The following is a 13,804-nucleotide window of genomic DNA, read 5'->3' on the forward strand; positions in this document are numbered from 1 at the left end:
GCAGTGGGAGCAAAGGATGTGGCTTCTCAGATTCCACGAGACACGTCCTGCAGGCATGTCACAAAGATGTTCAAGTATGGGGAATTATACCCAATATCTTATAATAACCTACAATGGGATATAATCTGCAAAACAAAACCAAAAATGAATCACTGTGCTGTACACTGAAACTAACACAGTATTGTAAATAACTATACTTCATGCACCTCGGTGTTCATAGGAGCAGTATTTACAATAGCCAAGACATGGAAACAACCCAAATGTCCATCAGCAGATGACTGGTTAAAGAAGTTGTGGTGTACACACACACACACACACACACACACACACACTGGTTAAAGAAGTTGTGGTGTGTATACACCACACACACACACACACACACACACACACACACACAATGGAATACTACTTAGCCATAAAAAGAATTAAATAATGCCATTTGCAGCAACATAGATGGACCTGGAGATTGTCATTCTAAGTGAAGTAAGCCAGAAAGAGAGAGGAAAATGCCATATGATATTGCTTATATGTGGAATCTTAAAAAAGGGGGGGACACAAATGAACTTATTATATATAACTTAGATGATTAATTTCTTGGATATGTATAAGTACATTTGACTGTCCTTTATGATTGGATTACTACATTTTATTTATTCTTATTTTGTGGTTGGCTTTATTCCTGTGATAACTATATAAGTTTAAAAGGCTAAAGCTCTAAACTGTTCTTAGAAACAATGAACAGTGCATATATGTAAATTTTAAAATGATTTTCTCTCTCAATGTGTATAAATAAACTGTTTACCAAAAAAAAACTATACTTCAATAAAAATTTTTTTTAAGTGTCCAAAGTAATGTTTGTTCATTTTAAAAATCACCTGTAGCTTCTTCACTGAGGCACTTTAGCATTTTGTCATGTTATCTTTCTGGTCTATTTTTCCGTTTAGAAACCTCTGTGAGCTATAGCTCTCCCTCATGAAATGTTTAACAACAGTTCACCACCTCAGAGGTTGTTCAGAATTTTAGAGCCTGTGATGACAGTTAAAATCTATCTATCTTCCACATCAGATTCTGCCCCCGTAAGTTGTTTTGTTTTTTTTTTTAAATACCACATTCAGGATGCACCTAACAAAAACGTGTTTCTGTTTCATGGTTCAGTTTTACTCTGGAATCTGGCAGTTTTCCTAGAGCGGGCACAGCACCCTCTAGTGTAGCCTTGGGGTGTCTGGCGCCTAGGATCTGGGTACTTGATCTCCCCAGGGTGTGAGCGGAGGAGGACCAAATGCCGAGAGTTGTCTTCTCCCACCTGGCGGCCTCAGCAGGCGCCCAGGACCCTGGCGGCACCTGTAGTCAGAGGCCACCGCAGCTGCCTTCCCTGTGCCCCAGAAATGAGTGAAGCACTTACTGCTTTTATAACCAGAAGAATTACTGTCTTTTGGAATGTGTGGACCTGCCAAAAATATACTTTACTCTGTTCTTATCCCTGCATCTCTGGGGAGGGATGAGCTTTTATGTGGTTAGGAGAATGGACTCGAGCTGGACTGCCTGAATTCAGGGTCCCTCTGTACCACTTAGGAGCCGTGTGACCCTGAATACTTACTTATCTTCTCTTTGTCTCAGTTTACTGACTTATCTGTGAAGACAGTGACAGTATACTTGTTTCATGGCGTTGTGGAGAATTTCTCAGGTTAAAACAGAAAGTGCTAGAACATTGCCTGGAGTAAAATGCGCACCTGGAGTAAAATGCACACCAGCTTCTCCAGAGCAGAAGTTCCTTCCAGGGTGGGGGCTCTGGCTTGCCTTTGTGGTGCCGGGGCAGTGACTGCTTCAGGGCCCTCGGAAGGCGCTGTCCCAGGGGGAGGCACACGGACAAGCGCGGCCCCGGTGTGGTGGGGGTGTGATGAGACGCGGGGAGGGGGAGGTGTGAGAGAATGGAGAGGCTTGCAGGCCGTCTTAGTTCCCCTAGGCATCTTTACCTTAGTTTCTGGAATTCCCAAGGGAAGGGAATGGAGCTGAAATAGTGGCCATGGCACCCCTTCTCCTCCCTGCCTCTCCTGCCCGCTCTGCTCCGCCTCGTCACTGTTGTGCAAGGTTAGAAGCACCCAGAGACCCAGCAGCAGAGTCAGACTCTGGCAGAAGGCCACACGCAGGTCAGGAGAGCCACATCCGAGAGGACACGCTTGCTAACCAGGCTCCCTCTCCCGGGAACACTGGGAACTGCCAGCCCCGCCAGCCCTGCGGAGGTTCTACAAAGGGAGGAAAGAGAAAACCCGCCTCTGGCCCTGCAGCAATGCCAGCTTTCACTGGCTGTGTGGTCCCTGCTCAGTTTCCCCAGCCCCTCGGGAGCTGTGAGGCCGGGCAGCGTCCCGTCAAAGGCTGCACTGGTTTGGGGTCTGTGCCTGGGCCACTCCCCTTGTTTCCTGGCAGCTCTGTCCGGGACTGATACAAACGGCAAGGTTGGGGTGACCTTGGGTCTCTTCTCAGGGGTCCCTGAGCTGGCGAGGTGGCCTTGCCCACTGCTGCAGCTCACACCCAGCCCCACACGGCACAGCCCCTCTCCCAGTGGACCTCCCCTCACTGCAACTTCTGGTTTCTGTGGAAACTTGGAAAGACCTGCAGTTGTGGCTTTTTGAACTCTAAAATGGGAGCAGAGGTTTGAGATGGGATGGGACAGCACCGAAAATACATGTCTCCGACCAGGGATTTGGGCAGAGAGGGATGGGAAGTTCTTTGAAATAGAAAAGTGGCACCGCCATCCCAGCACACCCTTAGCAGCGCTCCACGTGGCCTCTCGCAGTCTCCTGGGGTCTTGGAGACAAGGTCAGAGCCTGAACTCGTCAGGTCGTCCAGGGGAGTGAACGCAGCTGGCGTTGGCTGAATGCTTCCTGTGCACCAGGTGCTCGGAGACCGTCTATGCTCCGAGCGCCAGCCTGGGTACGTGTCCAGCGGGTTTAACACCCAGGCTCACTCTCATTGGGATGATGGACTTGTGTTCCCTGTAGGAGAATCTCTGTCGCTTGTTGATGGCGGGCCCATTGCCTCCCCCTTACTTTTTTGTAAGTCACATACCCCTAATAGTGGGGCTTGTTTTGGTGACCTTGAGCCAGTGTCTCCCTTTTCGGTATCTCAGTTCTCCCCTCACAGAGGTCACCTTTCCAGGCCCCGGGACTTGGGGTAGAGAGTGACTGTGAGGAGTGTTCAGGTGGGCGTTGTTTGAGGGAACAGCTCTCTGTCCCCGTGGCTTAGGGTCTTAGAGGTGCCTATGTGAAGGATGTGGGCAGTCAGACGTAGCCGGTATCATGATGCAGTGAAGGACTGCGGAGGGGCAGCCCCAGGTTTGGGGAGCCAGCAAAGAAGACCCGCTGACCCAGTGGAGAGGTGTCCCCTGCCCAGGCTGTTGTGGGGATCCAGTGTCTGCAGAGGGAGCGGGCTGTCCTGGGGCTGCTGGGTGTCCCTGGAGGGATGGGTCAGGTGCTTGCTGTGCAGTTGGCCAGGCTCCAGAAGCTGGCCATCCTGAGAGTTACTCAGCAGCCTGCAGCCCTCCGCAGCGCAGTGGATGAGGAGCCAGCTGCGGCTGGTCGGGAAGGATAGCCCAGATTATAAGGTGGTTCCGGTTGATAGCAGGCCTCAGGGTGACCGACAGCCCAGTGTCACGCTCCTCCTCTGGCCGACTCTACTTGGTGCTCAGCAGCAGGGTCGGAGGGCTAGTGCTTGCGGAAGGTGGAAAACAGATTTCACTCACAGCAAGATGTTTTGCTCTTTGTGGAATGGGCTGTTAAATCTCTCGTTAAAGGAGGCCGTATGTGATCTGTCATTTAGCCACACTTTTCAGTGTGTTCAGAGTTACCTCCGGGAAGCGGTGTGTTTGCCTTCAAAGAGGGACGTTACCTGGAGTGCGACTCGATCTAGGTGCCGTCAGAGGGTGTGTACGGTTAGGATTTGTGGACCTAGCTGTGTGTATGTCACGTCTCACTGAGACGCTGGAGAAAGCTGCATTCTGTCGTGACTTGAGAGGCCCTTCTCTCACCTGTGCTCCCTTTACAGCTGAAACTGGAGGACCGCTCCGTGGTGCCCCGGGATGTGGTCCGGCACATGCGATCCACTGTGAGTCCTGCGTCCCACCCAGTGGGGGGTTGCCTGGGGCTTGTCTGGGCCAGGGCCCCTGGTGGCCGGCGCTGGGCGCCTGCTCGGGCCTGGATGCCTTCTCCTCCCCAGGACAGCCAGTGCGGCACTGTGATTGACGTCAGCATCGACTGCGCGGTCAAGCTCATCGGCACCAACTGCATCATCTACCCTGTCAACAGCAGGGACCTCCAGCACATCTGGGTGAGCCAGCCCCACCTGCCCGCCCCCTGCTGATCAACCCACTTGGGCCTCTGGTTCTCTCCGCGGCACAGAGGTGCTGCACCTTCCCAGGTCAGACAGCAGGGCCCAGTGGTCAGCTCGCTCCCTTGGAGCCTGATCGCCGCTTCTCATGAGTCAGCCATTTAATAAACACGAGGTCGGGACAAGTCCTTATGTCTCCAGCATGGATTGCTGGTGTCCTTTCTCCTCTGATGCTTTTCTTTGGGGGGAATCAGTTTATTTTCAATCACTTTTTAAATGATTTCACACTTACTGAAAAGCTGTGGGTACCTGTTTCTCCCTGCGGCATCCAGGTTCCTCAACTGGTGACGTTTCTCTCCATTTGCTCTATCATCTTTCCTCCTCTGTCTCTGTCTCTCTCTCTCCAACCCCCCCTTTCCTGAAACATTTGGAAGCAAGCTACAGATACGATGTCCCATGACCCCTAACCACTACAGTGTGTATTTCCCAAAACCTGAAACCCTCTCCTGTTTAACCACCATCCAGCCCCCAAATTAGGAAGTTGATACACTACTGTCCAATCCACAGACCCCATTCAGTTGTCCCCACAATATCATTTTTCCCTTTCTGACCCTGATTCCATCAGGAAGACACTTGGCATTTAGTTGTCAACTCTTTGATCTCCTCCAGTTGGGAGCAGTTCCCCAGTCCTGCTTTGTCTCCCATACCCCAGTGACCCTGACCAGCCTCGGGCCCTGCGTTCTCAGCAGGACTGCCCCAGAAGTGCCACTGAGCTCTTCCTGGCCCAGAACGTCCCCTGGCCGCAGCGGGGGCATGTTCACTTTGCTCCCCAGTCATGCTGGGTTCTGCCGAGCCGCTCTGCCGTGAAGCCAGCACGCACCCCATTGCAAGTGATTGTATCAGTTTGTGGGGGGATATTCTGGGATTGTGCCAATAAGTTGGTGCTTCTCAGACCCCAGTCTGCCAGCCTTCGCTTCCATTAACAATTCCCACCTGGACCAGCGAGTATTCTGATGCCGCTAAATGGTGGTTTTATGACTCCATCATTGCCTGCTTGTCTTTATTAGTTTGGCATCTGCTGTATGCAAGAGCTGTACTTTCTGCCCCATTTATTTATTCATTTTTTTACATCAGTATAGAAGCAGAGATTTCTGCTTTATTCAGTTGGCTGTAATCCATTACTGTCATTATTTGATTTGTTGCTCAAGTGATCCTAGATCTGGCCAGTAGGAACCCTCAAGCTGGCATCTGTGTCCTTTTGACATGTCCCTACCATTTTTTTTTTGAATACTTTTTTACTTTCCATCTCGTATTTTTTCTGATTCATCCCTGGAATCAGCCATTTCTCCAGGGAACCCTGGTCCTTTTCAGAGGATAGAACCCGATGCAAGTTGGGCGCACGAAGTGCTGCTGGGCCCTCTTCGGGGCGGTGCTGGGAGACACACATCTGCGTATGTGCATGGGCGCGTGCACCTCAGTGCGCCAGTGCTGTTCTGTGCGTGTGCTGAGATACGCGAGATCGTCTTAATCCCTCCAGCTCCGGTTCAGCACCTGATTCTCCCCGCCCTCCTCCATGTTAGTGAGGACCTTCCCGGCGGTGAGACCTGGCTCAGCACCCTCAGCATAGTTGTCTGTTACTTACATCCCTTTACTTACTTGTCCGTGTAACCAGCCTCCCCAGCCCACTCCCTCTCGTGTGTCCTGTGTCCTTGGACTCCAGTCAAGCTTCTGTCTCTCTGTGACTCTCCCATCACTGCCAGGCAGCACCACTGCCCCCTCACCCACTGGGAAGGGAGTTGCGGTGCAGTGTGAGCTTGTTGGAGAAAAGCCTGCTGAAACAGTCACTAGGTCCAACCCATCTAGAGCCAAGAGCAACGGGTGTCCTGGACACCAGTGTCTTCGGTCATCTCTCACTCTGTCCCCTTGGCCTGCAGCCCTTCATGTACGGGGACTACATTGCCTATGACTGCTGGCTGGGGAAGGTCTACGACTTGAAGAACCAGATCATCCTGAAGCTGTCCAATGGTGCCAGGTGCGGCTCTCATCGCGAAGGAGCTGTCATTCGGCGGGGCAGCCTGTGGCGGGAAGATGGGGGTGTTTCCTCTTGGGGCCTGTGTGATGGGTTTCCTCGGGGCCGTGCCAGGGGCTGCAGGCCTTCAGAGCCTCACGTCTCAGAACCTGACCCTGGACTGGTCTCCTTGTCAACCCGGCCTGGTTCTCTGGCTCAGTTTCTGGCTCTGCTCTGTCTTGGCCTGGGGAGAGGAACATTGTCATTTAGGGTCCCTGCGAGGGGCTAATGCTTTATTTAGGCATCTTAATGGTGGTGAGCACTCAGATACAGGGGTGGAATTTTCTTTGCTTTAGGAGAATTACTGGTACCAGTGCAGAGACTGAGGCATGGGCACAGGGTAAATTGAACCATTTTAGGACATTTTGACATATTAATGCCTCGGGATAACTGTGAGATACTGACTAACACCACAGTGGGTCCGGGCTGCCTCGCCTCCCCTGAGACTCAGGCGCCGTGTCCTGATGCAGACCAAGCCCCTGTTCCCTGTTGCAGGTGCTCCATGAACACTGAAGATGGCGCCAAGCTCTACGACGTCTGTCCACATGTCAGCGACTCTGTACGTTTGCTCCATCTGAGGAGGCGTGGGGGGCAGGGGGGTGTCCAGTCTCATGCTCCTCAGCCCCCTCAGCTGTGCAGGAAGGAATTCTCAGCACAGAGCGTGTAGCTGGCCCAGACCAACCACTGCTTCTAGGCCAGTGCTTTCCTAGAAAAGGGGCGGGCGTGTATCAAAAGGTCTAAAAGTCTGGGTATGGCAACAAGTAGGAGAACTTTGCTTTGTTAACTCTTTTCTCATCCTTTTCAAATCTCCCATTTTCTTGAGTGTATGCAGTATTTTCCTGCAATACGACATTTTAGAACAATAGGACATGACACAAGTTGTAAATAAGTATACCAAGGGAGTGTGTGTGATCACACAGGTTTGGGGACCCCTGCCATTTAGAGCTTTAGTCCTCAAAGTCACCCTTGGACCAGCAACATTGTTGTGGCCTGAGAGCTTGTCAAACAGAATGGGTCAAACGTGCATTTCAGCACGATCCCTGGCGATTTGTGTGTACCTCAGGTCTAGATATGTTGCTTCAGAGCCCTAGGGAGTGTGGAGCACGGAGGCCTGTGGTGGGGGCAGGAGGGGCCGGGTGAGGCGTGGAGAGGGCAGGCACAGAGTGGGGGGTGCGGGAGTGGAGTGCACCAGCCTGAGGAAGCACTGCTCACAGGGACTCTCCTCTGGCCCCAAATCCTGCAGGGTCTCTTCTTTGATGATTCCTACGGCTTCTACCCGGGCCAGGTGCTCATCGGCCCTGCCAAGATCTTCTCCAGTGTGCAGTGGCTGTCAGGGGTCAAGCCCGTGCTCAGCACCAAGAGCAAGTTCCGAGTGGTAGTGGAAGAGGTAGGGACGGGTGCGGGGTGGGAATGAGGACCTTGACCTCTGCGCCCAGGAGCTGAGCTTCTGCCCAGTCTTCCTTGCCCAGAGTGGACCTGCACTGAGGGTAAAGGGAATGCAGGCTGTGGCCACGGGGTCACCAAGAGGCAGATGTCGTCCAGCCTGACTGACCCAGACGGAGCAGGATAGGACGGGGGGAGTGGCAGGTCTGCTGGGCCCTGACTGGTGGTGTGGAGGCAGCAGTGAGGGTGTCCATACTTGGTGCTGCACTAAGATGAAGACCTGCTCCCTGCTGTGGAGGTCAGCTGGGGTCTGGACAGCTGCTGAGAACCTGCTGACAGTGGCCCTGTCTTGCCCGCCATCCCCAGGTGCAGGTTGTAGAGCTCAAAGTCACATGGATTACCAAGAGCTTCTGTCCAGGGGGCACGGACAGCGTCAGCCCCCCACCCTCTGTCATCACCCAGGAAAACCTAGGCAGGTGAGTGGCCCAGCATGCCCCCGCTGCCACCACCCCAAGGACTCTGCCTGGGCCACAGTCACAGGCGTAGGGGGCTGAGGATACCGCTGGCCCAGCCCCCGCTTCTCCCCCTCCCCTCCCAGGGTGAAGCGTCTCGGATGCTTTGACCATGCTCAGCGGCAGCTTGGGGAGCGCTGTCTGTATGTCTTCCCAGCCAAGGTAGAGCCGGCCAAGATTGCCTGTGAATGTCCAGAAAAACACTGCGCCCAGGGGGAGGGCTCTATGGCCAAGAAGGTATGTCCTTGGGGCTGGGGCTTGGCGGGCGTTTGAGGAACTGGCCTTGAGCCATTTCCACAGCCAGGAAGGTCTGTGCTTTAGGCCTTGGGGGGGAACCCTGATGACCCTTGCAGGCCAGTTAGGTGTGTATAGCCGTCACCCCTCAGACCAAGCTGCCTGGGGTCTGGCCTTCCGGGGAGTCCCACACGTCCAGGGCGGGGCCCGTCGGCCCTGCTCCCCACAGCTCCCGCCCCCCTGCTCTGTGCCCGCAGGTGAAGCGCCTCCTCAAGAAGCAGGTTGTGAGGATCATGTCCTGCTCCCCGGACGCCCAGTGCTCCCGGGACCACTCCACGGAGGACCCCGGCAAGAAAGCGGGGGCCAAAGCCAGGAGTGAAACGGGGTCCGCCAGCCCTGAGGAGACGCCGGATGGGTCCACCAGCCCTGTGGACATGCAGGACGAGGGGCCCGACGAGGCCCACGAGGCGGGTGAGCAGCTGCCCCCCTTCCTGCTGAAGGAGGGTGGGGACGACAGGCTGCACTCGGCTGAGCAGGACGCGGATGATGAGGCCGCCGACGACACTGACGACACCAGTTCTGTGACCTCCTCCGCCAGCTCCACCACCTCCTCCCAGAGTGGCAGTGGCGCCAGCCGCAAGAAGAGCATCCCCTTGTCTATCAAAAACCTAAAGCGGAAACACAAGAGGAAGAAGAATAAAATCACCCGGGACTTCAAGCCGGGGGACAGGTAAACTGAGCCTGAGACCGTCCCCCTGGCTCCCCACACAGGCGCACACGGGCTCATGTGCGCATAGGCGCACACATGATCTGCAAGCCCTGTGAAGATGGGCATCCGGCCAATATGATGTTGGTGCCTGGGGTTGGCCAGGTGGAAAGGAGGGACCTGGGAGGGGAGCAGGGGGTGGGACAGGGGCCATTCCCAGAGGAGGTGGCAGGGCATGGAAACGAGGGGAGCGTCCGCTGACTTTCTTCCCTCTGGCCTAATGCTAAGAGTTGCAGGTTAGCAAGCCCATGGGGGTGGGGGTTAGAGAGAGTACCTGCTCTTCCTGTGGGGAGCATCTGGGAGGCCTGGCTTACTGGCCCTGCCCTGCAGGGTGGCGGTGGAGGTGGTGACCACCATGACGTCAGCAGACGTGATGTGGCAGGATGGCTCCGTGGAGTGCAACATCCGCTCCAACGACCTCTTCCCTGTGCACCACCTGGACAACAACGAGTTCTGCCCCGGAGACTTCGTGGTGGACAAGCGAGGTAGTGCCGCCCCAGGACGTCCCCGCCCAGGGCCAGGGTGGGACTTTGGAAGAATGGGCAGGAGGTCTGGGTCAATGAGACTCCCCCTTTAAAGGTGGCTTACTCTATCGAAGATCGGGGGAGCCTTTCTGGTCTCCCCTGACCAAGCCCCAGAACCAGTGAGTCCTGTGCCCTGCTGTGGTTGACATGCAGTGGGTGACGGGGTGGCAGCTTCACTGCCAGGGCTCCTTAGCCAGTTACGTCTCCTCCTCTGGGTTCCCAGTCCAGAGCTGTCCGGACCCCGCTGTCTACGGTGTGGTGCAGTCTGGGGACCACGTGGGCCGCACCTGCATGGTGAAGTGGTTCAAGCTGCGGCCGAGTGGGGACGACGTGGAGGTGAGTGTGTGCTGCCCCGTGCGTCCCCTTCCCGGTGGGCTCTGGTGGGCTGGGTGGAGGGCCCCTGGGCTCACAGCCCCTTCCTGTGCCCCAGCTGATTGGGGAAGAGGAAGACGTGAGCGTCTATGACATCGCCGATCACCCTGACTTTCGGTTCCGCACAACTGATATCGTCATCCGGATTGGCAACACTGAGGATGGAGCACCTCACAAGGAGGATGAGGTACCCTCCTTCCCAGTTCTGGTTCCTGCTCCTTGTCCAGTGCAGCAGCTGCAGTACTGGGTAGTGCCACCAGGTGGCTCCAGGAGCTGAGGCTGGCAAGTCCTCTGGGCTGCTTGTCTACCCAAAGCACCTTCCCCAGGAGAGCAGCTGCCCACAGTGGGTCTGCCACTCAGCCTGACCACCTGCACAAGGACTCACCTGCCTGCTGGATAACACCTCATTCACACAGCTGCTCCCTGAGCTCCACTGGTTGTTTATCAGGGAAGCCCAGCTCCTTGCCCTAAGTGCTGTGAGCATGTGCTGTAGGAGCCCAGGAAAGGCTTGGGGAGGTGGCGTCTGAGCTGGGCCTTGGAGAACAAGCGAGGACATTGGGTGGGGTCAAGCAGATTCCAGACAGCGGGAGAGTGGGAACAGAAGTCCCAAGGCTGGAACCCCATCCTGGGACTACCAGAAGCTTAGAGAGACTGGAAGGCAGGAAGGGAGTTGGGGGTTCAGTGGACAGCAAGGCTGGAGATGTTTCAACCAGAGGGTTCCCTGCTCCAGTTACTCACAGTGGTTTCTGGCTGGCGCCCACATCCCTTCCATTCTCACGGCTTCGCCTTTGCCCACATTCCTGGAGAGCTGCACCTTTGACCCTGTCCCATTTGCCCTGCAGCCGTCGGTAGGCCAGGTGGCCCGTGTGGATGTCAGCAGTAAGGTAGAGGTGGTGTGGGCTGACAACTCCAAGACCATCATCCTACCCCAGGTAAGACCTTCCAAGATGTGAACCACTTGGCCCCAGACTGGCAGCTGGGCTGGGAGCTCAAGGAACAGGAAGACAGTCTCTTGGATCTTCCTGGCTTGGGAGTCTTCTCTTGGGTAGTGGGTGTCAGGGAAAGCTTGAAAGGAAGGGCAGTATTATATCCAAAGCCCCGGGGTGAGAGGGTCAGGAGAGCGGGGCAGTCCGCAACTGGCTGGTCAGTCTTGCCCCACCTGGCAGGTGCCCCAGATTCCCAGGGGCATGTAGATTTTTACAAACTTCCCAGATTTGCCTGGATCCCCACCTCACTTTGCTAGGGAAATGCAGTTTGCTTCCTACAGGAGAGAGCTTCCCATTGACATTTCTAGGAAAACTTTCACAGATAAGGAAGAGATAGCAAATGGGTTTTGAGTGGCAGGGCTGTTCTCAGCACCGTTTCTTTCCCCTTCATTTGAGCTGATCCTGACACCCCACCTCCCCTCTCCTAGCGCAGCAAGGGGTGGGGAGGGAGTGGCTTGCCCCTCATCCGGGAGGCCATTCCAGGGACAGACCGGGATGTGACACTGCCCAGCTGTCCTGCACCTCCCCCTCCTGTCACATGTTCGCAGCTCCCAAGGCAGTCCCACAAGGGGTGCTGACCAAGTACACTCAATGGCAGGGAGACTGGAACAGGCTGTTGGCTGGGCCTCGGGCCCAGCAGGTGGGGCTGGGGTGGGTAAAGGTGCCTCCCAGAGGCCTAGGGACCACCTAGCTCAGAGGCCTGCCTGCAGAGGCCCAAGCAGAAAGGGGAGGAAGGGTGGAGTTAGCCGCTGAGGCCTCAGTGCTTCCGATCACCATCAGCTCCCAGGGTTGGGGTCCCCAGCAGAGCGCCTCTGAGTTGCCCGCGCCCCCCCCCCCCTTTCCCCAGCACTTGTACAACATCGAGTCTGAGATCGAGGAGTCAGACTACGACTCAGTAGAAGGCAGCACCAGTGGGGCGTCCTCGGACGAGTGGGAAGATGACAGTGACAGCTGGGAGACGGACAATGGGCTGGTGGAAGATGAGCACCCCAAGATTGAAGAGCCCCCCATCCCAGCCACTGAGCAGCCAGTGGCCCCGGAGGAGGACAAGGGAGTGGTGATCAGTGAGGAGGCTGCCACGGCCGCCATCCAGGGCGCTGTGGCCATGGCCGCCCCTGTGGCTGGGCTGATGGAGAAGGCTGGCAAGGACGGGCCGCCTAAGAGCTTCCGGGAGTTGAAAGAGGCCATCAAGATCCTGGAGAGCCTCAAGAACATGACGGTGGAGCAGCTTCTGACGGGTTCGCCCACCTCCCCCACTGTGGAGCCTGAGAAACCCACTCGGGAGAAGAAGTTTCTGGATGACATCAAGAAGCTGCAGGAGAACCTCAAGAAGACCCTGGACAACGTGGCCATTGCAGAGGAGGAGAAGATGGAGGCAATGCCAGACCCCGAGCGTAAGGAGGACAAGCCCGAGGGGCAGTCACCGGTGAAGGCCGAGTGGCCCAGCGAGACCCCGGTGCTGTGCCAGCAGTGCGGTGGCAAGCCCGGGGTCACCTTCACCAGCGCCAAGGGCGAGGTCTTCTCGGTGCTGGAGTTCGCGCCCTGTGAGTCCGCCCTGCTTGTGTTAACACATCTGGAAGCCAGGTGGCCGAGTCCCAGCTGCCGCCCGGGGGAGGAAACCATTTCCCTGGTGTGGTCACCTGTCCCGATGCCAGGAGAGGTGGGTGGGAAGCGTGTGGGTTTATTCAGCTGTCTGGGGAGTGCTTCCTGCAGCTGCTCCCTCCGGGCCAAGCTTCCCAAGGGCAGCAACTGCATTTCCAGATGCAGTCCCCAGAGCTCGCCGTGAGGGGCTGACCATTCTCCTTCCCCCTCCAGCAAATCACTCTTTTAAGAAAATTGAGTTCCAGCCTCCAGAAGCCAAGAAGTTCTTCAGTACAGTACGGAAGGAGATGGCACTGCTGGCTACCTCGCTGCCTGACGGCATCATGGTCAAGACTTTTGAGGACAGAATGGCAAGTAACCTGGTGTGGGCTTGGCGTGGGCCGGTGCGGACGAGCTGTGCGGATGCTCGCTGCCTGAGGGGCTGCCCACAGCTCCTTAAACAGGCTCAGGCAGGTGAGCCACAGGCCCGACAAGAGTCCCATGTGTGTCTCTAGACCACATGCTCCTCCTTTTCAAAGTTAGCTTTAAATTGTATAATTATTACCTGAATCTTCTTTTTTTTTGAAAAATCAGAACATTACAGAAAAAGCTAATAACATTGCCTTTGACCCACCCTCGCCCTGTCCCCAGGCCGAGGGGCCGTCAAGAGTTTCACGGGTCTTCTTCCAGATGATCTTTGTATATTTTTATGTGTTCACGCATCGCCACAAACACATCCTATTTTGTGTGATTTGTTCTGTAGGAACAGCACATTTGCGTACCCATCATCTGTAGCTGGCTTTTTTTCTCACTCAAAAGGGTAATTTTTGAGGCCTACCAGTGTTGACTCAGCGATGTAGTTCATTACTTTTTGGCTACAGAATATTGTGGCCTCTGTGGCCACGTGACACTGTCTCCTGCTCTCTTGTTGTGTCCTGGGCTCTGGGTTTGAGTCACACTGCTGGAGGTGTGTGAGTGCGTCCTTGTTTGTTCCAGGAAGGGACGAGCCCCATCTGTCTGCCACCTTATTTGTTCAACAGTCTTTCACTGGCCCC

The 13,804-nt window shown here is 55.4% G+C and overlaps 1 protein-coding gene across 2 annotated transcripts in view; it reads left to right on the forward strand.

Moving 5' to 3' along the window:
• Window positions 1-13,804, forward strand: part of UBE2O (ubiquitin conjugating enzyme E2 O) — a 54,785-nt gene that overhangs the window by 37,351 nt on the left and 3,630 nt on the right. Inside the window, exons 2-15 of one of the 2 annotated variants that reach the window (XM_031469151.2) lie at window positions 4,042-4,101; window positions 4,213-4,323; window positions 6,258-6,355; window positions 6,887-6,950; window positions 7,635-7,778; window positions 8,141-8,250; window positions 8,373-8,523; window positions 8,778-9,250; window positions 9,617-9,771; window positions 10,034-10,146; window positions 10,241-10,369; window positions 11,025-11,114; window positions 12,016-12,712; window positions 12,984-13,120. In XM_031469151.2, coding sequence (XP_031325011.2) covers window positions 4,042-4,101; window positions 4,213-4,323; window positions 6,258-6,355; window positions 6,887-6,950; window positions 7,635-7,778; window positions 8,141-8,250; window positions 8,373-8,523; window positions 8,778-9,250; window positions 9,617-9,771; window positions 10,034-10,146; window positions 10,241-10,369; window positions 11,025-11,114; window positions 12,016-12,712; window positions 12,984-13,120 — 2,532 coding nt within the window. The remainder of the gene's footprint in view (window positions 1-4,041; window positions 4,102-4,212; window positions 4,324-6,257; window positions 6,356-6,886; window positions 6,951-7,634; window positions 7,779-8,140; window positions 8,251-8,372; window positions 8,524-8,777; window positions 9,251-9,616; window positions 9,772-10,033; window positions 10,147-10,240; window positions 10,370-11,024; window positions 11,115-12,015; window positions 12,713-12,983; window positions 13,121-13,804) is intronic. The other variant, XM_031469152.2, reaches the window with a different exon arrangement.

The sequence above is a fragment of the Camelus dromedarius genome, chromosome 16 (genome assembly GCF_036321535.1).
Source record: "Camelus dromedarius isolate mCamDro1 chromosome 16, mCamDro1.pat, whole genome shotgun sequence".
NCBI classification, from domain to species: domain Eukaryota; kingdom Metazoa; phylum Chordata; class Mammalia; order Artiodactyla; family Camelidae; genus Camelus; species Camelus dromedarius.